Consider the following 17,154-nt stretch of genomic DNA (forward strand, 5'->3'; position numbering starts at 1 on the left):
GATTTATTACTATCATTGATCATGGTTGAACTGTTCCGTGCCGTGACGACAAGCTGGATTGAGTTCCTAATTTTCAATGGATAGTCAGTAACCACAGAAAAGTACTTTCGAATATATTTCTAAAAATATTCACTATTCCAGTATTAGTCTGTCGGATAAATTACTTTTAAGACGATGCCAAAAATATGATCTATGATGGGGTCAGAGCAGAGAACGCTATTTCATAAAAAAAAATATTACACAACCGTCTATCTTGATCACGTCTAGAATTAAGTTTGATAGATTACATTCAGAACTGTTTGTTGTAGCAGGAGTTTCTATAAAAAAAACACAATGGTAACGAGGTTATTTTCATGTTATACTGCTGCAGATTTGAAAATGACCAGTCTCCGTTACGGCAAGAAAATACCCAACCCCCTCTCGAACGTTTGATACGTCCCTGAGATCCAAGATCGTTGTTCAATGGGCTGTCCGTCTGTCTGTCTGTCTGTCTGTAGAAGACTTTAACCTTGGTGATTTAGACAGAAAATCCATATTATTAAAGGTCAACGCTACACGGTCAAAGTAAGGTCGAGGTAAAGTCAAGGTGAAATATTGTCCACTCTATTGAACGTACGTGTCCACGTTTGAAGTGGGGGAATAACTGCGTCATGTTTCATTTGTGAAAGGAATAGGCAGATTCATTTTGGTATCATTTAAAAGAATGCACAACATTTAGAGTATATGATTTGAATTTTCGTAGTAAATCTAGGTGTTATATCATAAAAGTTGTCGTATTGTGAAAGTTGTTATATCGTAAATTCAGTTCTCATATTGTTTTAATTGTTATATTGTACATTCAGTATTTTCTGTCACCCAGTCAATTCAAAATCTACAATATGACAGATATTATTACTTCCACACTGGCGGAGAACGATTAAGGACACAGCTGTTCTGTGTCCTTCCCTGTGTGTGTGTGTGTGTGTGTGTGTGAGAGAGAGAGAGAGAGAGAGAGAGAGAGAGAGAATGTTTACCAAAGATTGGTTGTGAAAATCAAGCATATTGTGAGAGAGAGAGAGAGAGAGAGAGAGAGAGAGAGAGAGAGAGAGGGGTATGTTTACCAAAGATTGGTTGTGAAAATCAAGCATACTGTGTCTGACCTCTCGAAACAACACAAATGAAATCCAAATTCATCACAATCAAGATTTTATATCACCCTTCGAATCTAAAAAACAATTTAAACGATCAATCTCTTATACTTCATACTAATCAAATTCAAAATCACAAATCATGCATGGAAATGTTATCCCTTTTTTTTTGGAAGGTTCGATCCATTATTACTGTTTTCTCATAGCATAGTATCTACTTTGTGAATTTATCAGATAGCCAAAGTACAGTGGTGGATCTAGAATTTTTTTTAAGGACGTGTGTGACCCAAGTTTATACATTTTCTGGGATGTTTAAGGTGACAAAAATAGCAAAGGGAGTGGGGTAGTTACAAATTTCTTAACCCTAAGATCTGGACCAGCTGGGCTGGAAGTAATCAAGTAATATGAGTTGGACGAGCCCGCAAATGTAACAGGAAAGTGGTTTTTGCCGTGGCAATGGGGATCAAACCTGGGCTGTCTGACCCGATGTCAAGAATATTATCACAGGGCAATTATAATGTTATCACAGGGCAATTATAATGTCATCACAAGGGCATATATAAATATGGTTCCTGGAACGTTGCTTTGTTTCCTATTGCATAAAATTTATTGAGTAATTTCGCATTTATTTAATAATTTCATGTTTTGCATATATTAGATAATGATTTAGCTAATGTTTTTTTTTTTTAAATCAGTTCTGTTTTGATTTTTGATTTTTGGTATCTGACTTCTGGTGCCTAATAAACTTAGGGGAGAGAAAGGGCCGATAACTGTGTTGGAAGAGAATGACTGGATGGCCATGGGGAGTCAAACGGCTTGCAGGACCTAGGCTATAGATTTTTGGGGGAAAAAATTGTGCATTATAATTTCTTTTTTATAAGAATGGGCCGGGGTGGGGGTGGGGTGTGGGGTGAACATGAAAAATTAAATGGAACAAAAAATCCTGTCACGCAAAACTTGATGCAATCATTAGATATCATGTCATGTTATTGTCAGAATGATTTGAACTGATTAACGGAGTTAATTTATTCCACTTTTGGGCACAGAGGGTATAACAGCAAGACAGCTTATATAAAAAAAAGATAACATTAACTTGAACTACATATATATATATATATATATATATGTAATTGTTAGAATTGTATACTATACTATAAGTAGGCTGTCTTGAATATTTGACATGTGTATATGGTATGCATGTGTTCATATATATATATATGTCCGTCAAGAGATCTTACGCGTAGTCAGTATAGATTTAAGAAAATTGTAAAGAAACTACCCTGTGATAAATACACGGAAACCTGGTACAATAATCGAAATAAATTAATTGATGGGAAACTGTGCACTTATTTTAAACTTAAAGGACACTTCTCATGTTTACAAAGTATACAAAATTATATGCATTTTGTCTTCTTTATGCTTATAGTAATTAATTCTAATATTTAGTTCGTTCGCCAAAATTTGCGATAATATAACCTCTTTGGTTTTGAGAACTATCTTAATAAAATTAAAAAAAAAATTTATATAAGAAGATCTATTTGTAAGTTACGGATATCATCTCATAAATTAATGATTGAAGTTGGTAGGTAATCTGGTATTACTAGGAATGAACGAATATGTAACGAATGCAACTCCGGTTCATTAGGTGATGAGATTCATTTTTTGATTAAATGTGAAAAGTTTGTTGATGAAAGAAAATATTTTTGTGGTGCTATAGAAAAAACAGTTAATTTTTTTTTACTAAACTCAATGATGAACACAAATTCATTTACATATTATGTTCTGAAGAGCCATCTATTCTAAATATAACTGGAAAATTTATTTTGAACAATATATGACATTGTATTCGCATATGTAACTACGTGTTATGTAATAACTTCTTTCTTTAATTGTATATGTATATGTACAGTATTTGTATATATTTTCATGCTTGAGGGCCCTTGATTGGAAAATAAAATATGTTCTATATAGAATAGAATATAACATATTTATATGGTACATCATGTATTTATTTTTAATTGTGTATATACTATAAATAAGCTGTCTCGAACACTTAGACAAGACTGCCAGTCTCATTGTCTTGGCTCAGGCACCGTCCCTTGTTACCCTTTGTGTTCGTGACAACATTTTATAATATTGTTTTACTTTATTTCCCATATAAAGCACTAGTTGTACAACACATTGTGATGAGAATTCAATACCTATGTCACTGTAGAAACCCTTAACATGTGTATATTGTATCATTTAGTTATAATGTTTGATTGTTAAAATTGTGTATGCCCCCTGAGAGCCCTTGATTGGTGAATAAATATATAAATGTTAAATGTTTATATATTGGATCCTCGCCTTTAGATCTCTATAACGGTACATTGACGTCATGGATATGCAAAATTGAGAGTTCATGACCCGAAAGCCGGGGCAAGTGGGACGAAGCGTTGGATCACATTTCCAACGAAGTTGTTCCGTTTAATGTCGGCGAACGTTAGAGATTTTTATTTCACCGTGGATTACGCGAATACAAAACCACCGAAACTGGCATTAACATGACAGAAGAAGTCTTTAAAGGTAATTTTACCATATTTTCATTTATTTGGACTGTTTCAGCAACGTATCGAAACGTGTGCAGCGAATATTTAGAAGAGGGGTTTGTGTCTTCATTCACTCTATGCACCGCCATTACGAGTTGGGTTTTGAAAAACGGTGTTTTCTTGTGCATATTAACGTAGATCACTGAACAAGTTATCACTATTTGAGTCCAAACAAATTCAATTTTCGTAAAATGTTGATCATATGAAAAGTGTTCTCTCAATTTACTCCTAACAGGTGAAAAGAAATCTAGGATCTGTCAAATTGGTGTTTGTTGTTTATTTGAGATATATATCGATTGTTTCTTTACGAATTCATTTAAACTTGGTATATTTTGATATTCCAGCACCCAAGAAGAGGAAAACTGGAGGGAAAGTGAACTATGAGGTAAGGAGACAGCAGTTTTCTTTTATGATTTTTAGATTTTGACTCTCGTCAAAGATGGCGGCCATTTGGTCAGCCATTTTTCATGAAGTTGGGCAATCATAGAACACTTGTGCTATACCGCGGATTTAGGGGAATAGAAAATGTCAATTAAGATGAAGATTCTCCAGATTGATTAAATTTCTTTTCATCGGTTTCACTGTCATAAATAAAATCTTCCAGATCCCCCTTTCAACACTCACGTAGGATCTATTGCCATGTAAATAAAGACCTACATCAAATCAGAATGTAGTATTAATGAACATACGCTGAATAAGTCCTTACAAAAAAATTGAATAAAAATGGACGATCGTATTAGACCTCATTTTGCTATAAATTATACAGATGGGTTTGATTATGGATCACAATCTTTTGAATGTCAAAGTAAAGGTTTGTCAGTTTGGTGTTTGAACACATTGTTTTTTAACAAAATAATTTTTTTTGAATGGTTCTTTTGAGTAAATAAACACATCATGTTCAAATTCAGTTAAGTGTGTTGATGTGTCCTAACAATTGAAAATTGTAGCAGAAAATGAGTGTGCAGAGTGTAGACTTTTGTTGTTCAATAGACTCCCACAATTGTAATTCTGACTGAGTCACATTTTACCCCTCTAGTAAGAATCTGGTCAATATTTAGTATTTTCACTGAATAATTCACACTTATGGGCTTGAATTTATGTAAACATGTATAAAAAAAAAAAGAAGAAGAAAAAAAGCAAACCAGTTAAACAATGCCAAGTCTAAATGGGTTGAGAGAAGTACTGCCAGATTTCTATCCCTCCTCTGTACACTGAATCTCTATAACGTATTGTGCCAATTACTGAAATAGGTCAGTAAATTCAAACTGTTGGTGTATTTGATAACCTGCACAGTCTGTTAGTGATTTAGACTTCAATTGATATCGTAATATATCAAATGTTCATTTATGCACTAAACTTTTTTATGTCACATAAATGACCTTGTTACACTTTCGTTACGCAAAGCATATTTTTCTGGATAGCAACATTATCAGCAAATTTTGTCCATGTATAATTTTTCTGATGACGACTGCCCAAAGGTTGAAACCGGTTAACCAAATAAACCTATCGTGCATTCTCAGGATGTGTTGTTGATCTGTTTTAATTCTTTAGGTTAGACTTCGTTAAGTTCGTTATTAAATATGAATTTTGTTGATAGATGTAAATCTGCAGTACTGTAAATTATGACATGCATCATCAGAAACCCACGGTCTGTCCTGCGTCCGCCCCGTCTTGCTACCGCTTTTATAAGCATTAGCAAGATGGGACACGAGGTAGACCTAGGGATTCTGGTACTTGTGACTCTATTTGTGCTACAAACTTGCTGCAAGGAACACATTTTTAGTTACATCTTCACTGATTTCCATGTCACATTGGTTAGAATAATAACATTGACCATCACGGACTGTGCAGGTTATCAAACTTATAATTGAAGTTGATCGAGCTCTCTGCAACAACAAATAGCCACTCTAAATTTATGTAGACAGGTATATCATGAAAGTAGCATGTTGTAATCATGATAACCAAAATGATTTATTTGATGAAGAAAACTTCTAGCCCTGTGAGATCCTTCACCGGGGGTCAAGGTTATAAAACGTAAATTTGGGTAAAAACTGATTTGATATATATGACATGTTGTGACACTAGTGACTTTGTGTTGGGATTAGGTCTGTAGTTGGTTGTCGTTGCATTTTATGAATTCAGCGTGTGCCTTCGTTAATTTGGATGGGCTGTTTACAACACAGTGTTTAATAAAAATTAATTTCATAAATGTGATGTAAAAGAGTATCAAGAAAAACTGTTCATTCGAAATTCCGGTCCCGTGTTTTTGAAATGCTTATCTCAGAAAAAGAATCAAGAAGATGAAAAAAAAAAAGTCAGAATAAAAAAAAAGAACTCATCCCTAAACAAAACATGATTGCAAAACTGATCATCACCAGTGGATACTGGTATATAACTTGTATGAATTGGGATACAGTTACACTATTTCATTCAATATTGCAGCATGCTGGTAGATTTATAAATTGTACATTTCAAAAGCAGGGAAATCTTTAATGGTTTGTAAAGAATTGGCTTTGGGTATAAAAACTTCTATAAATGTTTAATGTACTTTGATATAAAGAGCTGGTAATTAGGTCAATAAAGCCATGAAATGAATTAGTTTGAAACTAAATATTACAGATATAAGAAAACAACTTTTGAGACACCCCCTGTTATTTTGTTTTTCTACACATCGAGACAAAGACCTATATACCACTGTTTGTTATCTGGTTTCAAAATACATAACAACTGACAACTCCAGTTTCTTCATCAACTTTCTGACCAGAAGTCCTCCATGTTGTTCTAAATATTGGGAAAACTCAACATCTACATTAGGATACTGCATAGAAAAATATATCATTCAGCCATCTTCTCTCTCAGTGTGGAATGGCGGTTAGAGCAAATATTGACAAGCTTCATGAATATTCATGAGATCCGTGTGTGGAACTTTGACCTCTGATACTATATGAATGGCATTGAGTTCGTTTTAAAAGGCCTGTGTACAGATCAGTAGGTTTTAGACTGGGAGAGCAATAACATTGTTTACTTCACTAACGGACTAAAATGTTTGAGGAAACATGCGAGTAGTGTCTCTGAAGGTAGGAGTGGTTAGAAAAATCTTGGAGAAAAAACAATTCTTTATTTTTTTCCCCGACAATATTGATTTCTTGATGTAATACTAATACGGTATGTCGTGTACATGAGTCATGTATAATTAGGATACAGTTCTACCCTTTTGTCTGTATATCTATGGTGAATGGACAAATCTACACTATTACTATTATAGGTTTTGAGTGGTCAGTACCGAAAGTTTGAGAAGATCACACGGCCAGCCTGTCCCAACATGTGACAGATTTAACTGTAAATGTTATAGGTGTCCTCATATCCCGGGCCCCTCAACCAGAACGGTTCCCTACCTTAATGTACACACCGTAAAGGGATATTTTCATAGTGCATGTGTATTATGTTAGGTTTACAAGTAAATTATTCACCCTGAGGCTCTGTAAAATGTGTATGGTTGATCAGTGGTATTCACACCTGCAGAAAATGTGACACAGATGATACAACATGCGGCGCACCTTTTGTTGTGGAATGTAATGTAATGTTTTGTTGTGTTTTTTTTTTTAGCATTCGGGAATTGTACCTCCAAGGCGCAAGAAGACCAAGGAGGATTTTTACATGTTTTGTACGATGATCATGGAGTACACGCAGTACGAGACGCATCGTAGTGAGGTGAGATACAGTATCTGTGAATTATCAGCCCACTGGTCACATGTCAAAGTACTGCTCTTTAGTAACCACTCCAAATGATAGGGCACCTAACTAACAACCAGGATGTATTTGTCAGTGTTTGTGGGTCAGGCATTATCTTCTAGAGTCTTAATGAATAACAAGGAAAGGAGACCAGATAACGGTCGTAAAACGGAGGTTTCAGTAGGATTGACCTTGACGGGGGCTGTCAGAGGGAGGATTCAATTTCAAGTTTTAAACATTGTGTTTGTGTATATTTAATGACTGTCAATATGATACGCACTAATGGGTCCATAAAGATTGACATAATGCAAAAGTATTGAAGCGAGATAGCGGTATATTGAATTTTTCTCATCTAGCATTGATTTTGGTTGACATGTGCAAACAGAAACGTCTACAGAATGCATTTTAAATAACAGTAATAAAAAAGAGAGTCGTTTATCCTGCCTAGAATCAACATTTAGATCCTTTTGGTGTACAGAAACTGAAAATCAATCCTAAGTCTTAAACTTACCGAAAAAATATCACCACTTAGGGAGACAATTATCTCAGACCAGGAGCAACCATTTTGAACTATTGGTAATCAATATTTTACTGAGATAGATCAGTGCTCCTGTCGACTGCTGGGATCGGGTATTGATCCGCACGTAAATAGACAAGTATTTGTATGTAAGCCTGTTTAACAAGTTGTATGTAGTCCTAGTCAAGTGACCTAGTTGTCACCTGAGTATTGACTGGTTTTAAATGTAGGCTGGATGGTTGAAGATTTGCCAAATAGTACAGAGCTCCTGTAGTGCGTAGTAGTTTTGTGAAGGCTTCAACACAGCTCGTATGCTAATTAATGAATAACCTAAGCAGACCATACAGGTGTTATAAAATATTGTCTCTTACACTATTTAAACATCGCTAGTCTTAGTTTTAAACATTTTTTAAGGAAGTTTTCATTTCACTGTACTTTGGACAGCTTAACACAAGTATATATTGATAAGATTTTGTGTGTTGCAATAGAATTTAATTGAATTTAAAAATAAATCTAAACAAACAAGAATAGCTTGAACTCATGATTTTTAGAGAAAGACGTGGTTTGTGTAAAGTACAAATGATTATATTTCATTCTGACATGAACAGTGAACAGAAGTTTATGTAATTAAAATGCACATATGCACATGTGAAAATAGCAAACAGTGTTGAATATATATGAGTGTAGACGTTTAGTGTAAAACTAGGTCAAGACAGGAATGATGTTTTATTTTAATGACAGGTGGTGTTTTTTATACTACACATGATATGCTTGTGACTCTGTGAACATTTCCCATGTATTTACAGGACCTGCGAGTCCATCACAACACAAGTCCGCTTGACAGCAGCGGAAGCACTGCCGAGAGCTACACGTCAGACACTACTCTGTCTGCGGGAAGTCCCTCTCACCATTTCTCCAGCTCTCAGGAGCTCAATGACTCAGGTAAGTCCCTCTCACCATTTCTCCAGCTCTCAGGAGCTCAATGACTCGGGGTAAGTCCCTCTCACCATTTCTCCAGCTCTCAGGAGCTCAATGACTCAGGTAAGTCCCTCTCACTATTTCTCCAGCTCTCAGGAGCTCAATGACTCGGGGAAAGTCCCTCTCACCATTTCTCCAGCTCTCGGGAGCTCAATGACTCGGGGTAAGTCCCTCTCACCATTTCTCCAGCTCTCAGGAGCTCAATGACTTGGGGTAAGTCCCTCTCACCATTTCTCCAGCTCTCAGGAGCTTAATGACTCGGTTATAGCAAATTACTGACATAAATATGTAGGAAAATATTTTAATGTTGAACTTTAGCTGTAGCTTTACACACATTGTAATGGTGATGTGCAAGTCAAAATGTTCATCTATAGATAAGCAAAATAGAATTGACTTGTTTTCTTTTTCAGAGGAAGAGTCTGAACTGATCACATGTTTCTGTATGAAGCCGTATGCAGGACGACCAATGATCGAGTGTTCCGAGTGCGAGACCTGGATTCATTTCTCTTGTGCTAAAATCCGCAAAAACAATGTCCCTGAAGTGTACACGTGCCAGCTGTGCAGAGACTCAAAATTCACGGCGCGCAAATCAAATCGTGTCAGAACTGAGAACAACAAATTCACGACGTAACCAGTAACAACAGCTCAGAGATGTGCGAATGTTTTGTGTGCAAGTGGATGAGAGTGCGTGCGAATGTGATATTGATGAGGCTATTTTTATGACAACAAAATTTATTGTGTACAAATTCACTGATATTCATTCATTGTATTCATATGAAATTTTAAGTGTGCAAAATTTTATGACTAGAAATGCTCTGTGTAGGCCATTGTTGATTTGTTCTAATGCAACAGAATCATCCAAATCTGAATATCGCGTTCAAATTGTGGCATCAGAAGTAGTGTGGAGTCTGTTATTTAGTAAGTGATTGTCGGTGTGAATTATAATACAAGTATGCATAAAAAAGTTAATGGGAGGTATTGAATTTGCAAAAAAATGAAATAAACTACCCACCACCTACTCGGTGATAAAATGATGAGTCGCATTACAACAAACCAACAATTTTGTAAGGATAACCTGGTGTTTAAAACCATTATTATGGACTGAAATCACGTTTATGTAGTGATATTTGTTAGGTGTTCAGCACTTCAATCCAGAGAATGTCAGAGTTTTGGGAAACCCTATTTGTATCACTTTCAAGTAATAACAGACTAGAAGGGACCAACATAAGATTTTTTTAAAAGAACTATACAAAAAATTTAAAATGATAATTTGGTCCAATGACCACTAAAGTTTGTTTTGTAACATTGAAAAGAATAAAATTATAAAAGCTCTTTTTAAATTACTATATAAAGTTTTTTTTCTCATTTGTACTTCACAAGATCAGTAGTGAATAAATCTCCTTCAACAAATGCATTTATTTGAATATAAATACAAATAGCGTAATATATTGCAGAGGATCGGAGATGTTCAATTACACTGTCGTTGTCTTTATCACATTCCTTAATGGCTGTCAAAAATATACACCATATAAAACAGGAGCCAAACTTTTTTTTGAACTGCCTTGAATATTGTACAAGATACAGGTGGTATGCAAATGGGCATTACATAAAACCACTGTAGATCTTGCATTTAAGTAGAATTTTTATGTAAACTATTTCTGTACAGTTGAACGTCATGGTCAATATATCGTTAATAAGGCACTGTGTGAGATAGCAAACTAATCATGATGATACAAACATCAGTATGTGGCAGCTTCTCTAGTAATTACAAGTAATTATCATTAGCAGTAATTATTGTTATAAGTAATTATACTTATAAGAATCAGCTTATTTCATACAGACGTATTTTGAAACTGTCATCTGATAACTACATAAGAAAGGGTATGCCCTCCATTTCTTACAGGTTAATCCTTGTGTACTGTGTGTCCCAACGATCTCAAGATACGTGTCCATCACTTTCATGCGCTTATAATATGCAATGTAATATTTCTGCCTTGACGCATCACTCATATTGCATTAGCTCACCGTTTTGTGTCAGAATTAGGTTGGATTATATTGAGGTATTGTCGACCAACTTTTGTTCCTGTGTGATGAATTGCAACTGTTCCTTTACAAAAAATATGTCAATCATTAACCATGCTATGCCAGATATATATAAACAAGGCAATTTGGTGCATTTATATACATGTATGTATATAAATTGTCTTGAATGTGCATCCCATGGGTGATGCCGAATACCTAGCAGTTATCGATAAAATTTGGTTGAGAAAATACCAGAGAATTGTTGTATATCACCTATTTTTGTCAGGTGATCAGCTTGGAGTCTAACTCACAGTCGATAAATCCATCGTATAGTGCTGTACTCAATTTTAGCTGGTTTCTTACTCTGTACATAAATTACAAGTGTTACGAATTTATTGTTTTAATATAGTACGGAACGCAGGGGAGATTGTCTGTGATGCTTTTAATTCTTCTCAATGTTTTATGTTTGTAAAGTGCTAAACATTCAAACGGGAAAGTATCGTTATAAAACTTGAAAAAAGTTAATGAAATTGACTCAATTTTTGGTTGAAAAGGTTTGAAAGAATAGATCTAACCCAATGTTTTTGTTGACTTTGTTAGTGTCGGCCATTTGCATTTCATTTTTGAAATAACTGGTTGTTGTAAATACTGTGTTCATAATTTGTGAATAATTTGTTGATAGAAGTATTTTCGCAAATCATTTTCACTGTACATCTACTTGTTAAAGATTCCCTACATATTAAATTGTAAATCTAACATACCTGGTTTCTTATTCTTTTGTGTGAAGAACAGTTATTTGCCTATGCCAGAAATTGATGGCAACATACATTGTTGCCCATCTGAGTTCTTACTTCTGTCATGGTGTAACTATTCTTAGTGATGAATTTTAGGCTTGTGAGTTCTTTTATTCAACTCATGAATTTTTAGGTCACCTGAATTCATTCAGGTGACCTATTGCTATCTGTTTTTGTCCGTGGTTCGTCGTGCGTTAACATTTGAATATTTTCAGCTTCTTCTCTGAAACCCCTGAACTAATTTCAACCAATTTTGGCATATAGCATCTGTGGGTGAAGGGGAACAAAAATTGTGAAATTCGTGGTCCCTGCCCCCCTGGGGCCTGAGGGGTGGGGCAAAAACCATCAAAATGAGTGTAATTTTAAAAAATCTTCTTTACTCCTGGACATCAAGAAGCCAAACTGTGGGCATAATTATAATGAGCATTGAGCCCTCTACCAAAATTGTGAAATTCATGGCCCCTGGGGCAGGGGTTCTTGTGTTAGGGTGGGGCTCTATTGGTCATATAGTGAAAATGGCAAAAACCATCAAAATGAGTGTAATTTTAAAAAATCTTCTTCTTTACTCCTGGACATCAAGAAGCCAAACTGTGGGCATAATTATAATGAGCAATGAGCCCTCTACCAAAATTGTGAAATTCATGGCCCCTGGGGCAGGGGTTCTTGTGTTAGGGTGGGGCTCTATTGGTCATATAGTGAAAATGTAGAAATTCTTTGAAAATCTTCTCTGTCTCTGGATATTAAGTAGACAAACTAATAGCATGGTAATGATGAGCAAGGATGCCTCTTTATACCCCCCGCAACAAGTTGTGGGGGGGTATACTGGAATCGAGTTGTCCGTCCGTCCGTCTGTAGACGCAATGGTTTCCGGGCTCTAAAGCATTATCCTTTCCACCTACCGTCACCATATCATATATATGGACTACCCATGGGATAAAGATGTTCCCTATCGATTTTGGGGTCAAAAGGTCAAAGGTCAAGCACACTGGACATCGAAGTAGCAATATGGTTTCCGGGCTCTAAAGTGTTATCCTTTCCACCTACAGTCACCATATCATACATATGGACTACCCATAGGATGAAGATGTTTCCTATCGATTTTAGGGTCAAAAGGTCAAGCGCACTGGACATTGAAGTAGCAATATGGTTTCCGGGCTCTAAAGCGTTATCCTTTCCACCTACAGTCACCATATCAAACATATGGACTACCCATGGGATGAAGATGTTCCCTATCGATTTTGGGGTAAAAAGGTCAAGTGCATTGGACATTGAAGTAGCAATATGGTTTCCGGGCTCTAAAGCGTTATCCTTTCCACCTACAGTCACCATATCATATATATGGACTACTAATGGGATGAAGATGATCCCTATCGATTTTGGGGTCAAAAGGTCAAAGGTCATGCGCACTGGACATCAAAGTAGCAACACTTAGAAAAGAGGTAGTTTATACCTATTACCAACACCCATTGGGGTAAGCGGGGGGTATTCTTAGTGAGCATAGCTCACAGTACCTCTTGTTAAAATTTGTGAAATTCATGGCCCCTGGATCAGGGGTTCTGGTGCTAGGGTGGGGCTCTATAAGTCATATAGTGAAAAAGCATTATTTCTTTGAAAATCTTCTTCTCTGTCCTTGGGTATTAAGTAGACAAACCAATAGCATGGTTATGATGAGCAAGGATGCCTCTTTCAAAATTGTGAAATTCATGGCCCCTGGGTCAGGGGTTCTGGTATTAGGGTGCGGCCCTATTGATCATATAGTGAAAATGCATTTTATTTCTTTGAAAATCTTCTCTGCTGCTGGGTATTAAGTAGACAAACTAATAGTATGATAATGATGATCAAGGATGCTTCTTTCAAAACTGAAATTTATGGCCCCTGGGTCAGGGGTTCTGGTGCAAAGGCGGGGCTGACCACATAGCTATTCAATGTTTCTTCCATCCAAAAGTAAAATTCTTATATTTAAACACAAACCTAATTCAAACATTGGAAGGTTGTTACATGATACTCAGGTGACCTATAAGGCCCCTGGGCCTCTTGTTTATAATATAGTGGATAATGAAAATAAGCCTTGAAACAATAGAATCAAATAGGTATACAAATAATATGCAGACAATACTATGGCAGATTTAGACCATCTAAAATAGGTAGAAAATTTCATATGATACCAAAGGCCATTAATTATGATTTATACTTACTGATTAAAACATGGATAATTAAAGTAAATTGAGCAATTACACATACAGGGTTATGGAACGGAGTTATAGTTCAAGCTTGGATCTATTGAAAAATCTATAGTCAAAACTTGAGAGTAAGTTAAGTCCGAGATTTACCAAAATTTTGAAAGCATAAATGATGGAAAATTCAAACTTTATCAAGTTTGAGAATTTTTCAAGAAATCCAATCCAGAACAGTTGGTTTAAAACAGGGCTTTTATACATAATGACCTTTTAAGGAAGAATAATGCATCGTTGTAATTGCCAACTTCCTTTTGAGAAAGTATAAATATCAGCAATATTTGTATATATTCCTTTTCAAATCTGATTGCCTATCTGGGTAGCTCATTAGGTTTACAAGTTGACTGCGGATCCATAGATTGTGCTTTCAAGTCTAGCAGTCTTAATTTTCCCCCACCCAGATTACTCTCAACTTGCACTGCATTTTTATATGCCTGTCTTTAGAGGGAACATGGTACAGCATCTATCCTTCCATTTGGGGTTCTCTGTTTCAATTTTCATTTCTCTTGTCACATATCAAAAGTTATGTAGCTTCTTTGTGGGTCACTCTAGATCATGTTGCAATTTTGATCCATTTCAACTTTTGCTTTATTTGACAATATTATATGCAGTTTTCAAGTGAAGACCTTATTTTACAGAATATTTGTATGTGTATTGAAGAAGTTCAATCATTGTGGCAAGGATTTTGAATTTCTCCAGTTTATGAGAAAATTACACCTTGTTAAACTTGAGGAAATATTGCATAGTAAAACATGATTTGTCTAGCAAGCGTGGATCTTCTTATTTTACAGAGTGTTTGTATGGGTATTTAGGTGTGCATGTGGTGAGGATTTTGATTTTTTTTTTAAATGTTTGAGAAAATTACTCGTTGAACTTGAGTAAGTTTTGAGGAACTATTATAAAGTGAGTGCATGATTTGTCCTTGTAACTCCTCAGTTTTAAAGCTAGGGCCTTTGTAAACAACAAAGATGTACATAGTGCAAGGATTTTGCTTCTGAACATATGGATGTCTTGTCGAGGGAGGTATGAGAACCCAAGAAATTCATAGTAAAAGGAAAGTTGCAGATTTCTAATGGTTAACCCATAGTATTGTAGCGGTCAGCCAGGTTCGATCGCCGGTGGCCAGATAGCTCAGTTGGTAGAGCACCTGACTAGAGATTCAAGGGGCCCGGGTTCGAATCCCGGTCTGGTCCGTTGCATTTTCTCCCTTCCTGTTACATTATCAAATAAGCTACCCTGAATAGATGGACCAGGTAATATATTGCTGAGCCTTCATTTATTCATATGCTACAAAACAAAGTACTGTATAGCATTGTTTTTTTTGGGTTTTTTTTCATGGGTCTAAAATTTGATGATTTGCTGGCTGAAAGGTATGCTAATAATTTGAGCATAATAAATTTTGGCGAACAAGGAAGAGTTATCTCTCTTGCAATACTGAAGTTTGGAGAGTGAGCTATAAGCCAATATACAGTATATCACAGCTTCATGATGGCTGATACTACTTAAGTAAAGTTCTACAACCTATAGCATTTTTGCCATGTCACAAAACACATGATAAAATAGCCCTATATAATCTTCTCACAAGCATATTATGTACCGTTTACCATACTCATGTTAAGCAAATTTAAAAGTTTTCAATTTCAACAAATATTATTGTAAATATCTTTCCGAAGGAAAATGTGATAATTTGCAATTAAAATGGAAAAGGTGATAATTTGCTAGCAGAAAAGTCAATTGTGCTTAAATGATCACATTTTCCTCTGTGATGAATCACCTCACATACCCAAGAAAGTAGACAAAAATTCCTTCCATTCACACTTAGAATGAATTTAAATATAAAATTGACATTTTAAAATTATACTGCCCAATAGAAAATGAATGGCATTCCACGTTCATTTCCATAGTCTACGCCCACTGACATTAGGACAAGTTGTTGATGTGCATACAATGGAGGAATCTACATGCTGATTATAACTAGTATACGGGGGAAACTAATACATTGGAACTTTGCAGGGAATACCGTTGGAAATGCAAATATTTTTCTGTCATTGCTCATTTTAACTTGATAATCATCTAAATGTCTTGATGGTGTTTTTGGTCTTGTAAATCTCCGCAGTGATATGCTTTTGTTTCCTTACATGATGAGTTTGCTGCACTGGGCTGCCACCCTCCTTCACTTGGGTTGCAGGGAATGCCTGGATTTCTCCCCTCTGGTTCATCTATTCATGGTGCTGCTTCTCTTTCATTGCTGACATTTTCTTTATCTCTGTGAGCAGTCTTAGTTAACAATATCTGAAATCTTCAGAATCCGAGATATCTGTATCTTCAGAATCCGAGATATCTGTATCTTCAGAATCCGAGATATCTGTATCTTCAGAATCCGAGATATCTGTATCTTCAGAATCCGAGATATCTGTATCTTCAGAACCCGAGATATCTGTATCTTCAGAATCCGAGATATCTGTATCTTCGAAACTCTGGTGTACCACAGTATCTTTGTTCTGCTTCTCTTGGTGTACCCGTCTTTTTCTGTCTTGGTTTCAGTATAAACTTCTCTTGGTGTTCCCGTGTCTTTTTCCGTCTTGGTTTAAGGGTTTTAGAAAAGATTAAGTTCTCCCAATAAAGTAATGAAAGAAATCAAAAGATTTTGTCATTTATTTCTCCGGGAGTGGAAGAAAGCATTGCTTCTTTCATCGTTGAGAACATTTTTCTAAACAAGATACCACGATTTACCTTAAATTTGAAAATTTTAGCCCCCCCCCCCCCCCCCCCCCCCTTAAATCCGCCACTGAATTGTCCTTGTAGTTTTCAAGAAGCTAAAACTGTAAAATTGTTATTGGACGAAAATCAACAGCAATAGGTCACCCTAGTGACCTAAAGATATTAAGTTTTTATTATGCATTGTAAAGTGGTGCAACAGTTGCTATACCAACAAAAATGAACCCACAAATCACAAAAATGTGTTTTTCCACTATTTTCTTCACATTAAACATACCAACTGAAGGTTGATCAGCCATCATTTAATTTTAGGATAATTTGTATTCATATATAACATACACGTTTATGAAATAGTGTTATTTATTGTAAATATATATGTACATAGACATTGAAGTACTAGATGCGCACAAGTTAACTCTAATTATAAATAATTACCCATCTTAG

The 17,154-nt window shown here is 35.6% G+C and overlaps 1 protein-coding gene across 2 annotated transcripts; it reads left to right on the forward strand.

The window, feature by feature from the left end:
- Positions 1 to 3,511: 3,511 nt before the first annotated feature.
- On the forward strand, positions 3,512 to 11,720 carry LOC125646356 (PHD finger protein 13-like). 2 transcript variants are annotated; one of them, XM_048872599.2, is made up of 5 exons: positions 3,512 to 3,692; positions 4,060 to 4,100; positions 7,322 to 7,426; positions 8,771 to 8,906; positions 9,353 to 11,720. In XM_048872599.2, exons 1-5 carry the CDS (start codon positions 3,671 to 3,673, stop codon positions 9,571 to 9,573), a joined length of 525 nt encoding a protein of 174 aa, XP_048728556.1. In that variant the 5' UTR covers positions 3,512 to 3,670; the 3' UTR covers positions 9,574 to 11,720. The 2 variants fall into 2 exon arrangements, with proteins under 2 accessions (XP_048728556.1, XP_048728557.1); XM_048872600.2 differs by lacking the exons at positions 3,512 to 3,692; positions 4,060 to 4,100 and adding an exon at positions 4,162 to 6,792.
- Positions 11,721 to 17,154: the final 5,434 nt, after the last annotated feature.

Source organism: Ostrea edulis, chromosome 6 (assembly GCF_947568905.1).
Source record: "Ostrea edulis chromosome 6, xbOstEdul1.1, whole genome shotgun sequence".
Taxonomy (NCBI): domain Eukaryota; kingdom Metazoa; phylum Mollusca; class Bivalvia; order Ostreida; family Ostreidae; genus Ostrea; species Ostrea edulis.

Excerpts from the sequence above, each read along its gene's own strand:
- LOC125646356 (XM_048872599.2), top strand. The coding sequence starts at position 3,671 with ATGACAGAAGAAGTCTTTAAAG. Across the intron at positions 3,693-4,059 it reads GACAGAAGAAGTCTTTAAAG|CACCCAAGAAGAGGAAAACT; the intron begins GTAATTTTACCA and ends TTGATATTCCAG. Across the intron at positions 4,101-7,321 it reads GAGGGAAAGTGAACTATGAG|CATTCGGGAATTGTACCTCC; the intron begins GTAAGGAGACAG and ends TTTTTTTTTTAG.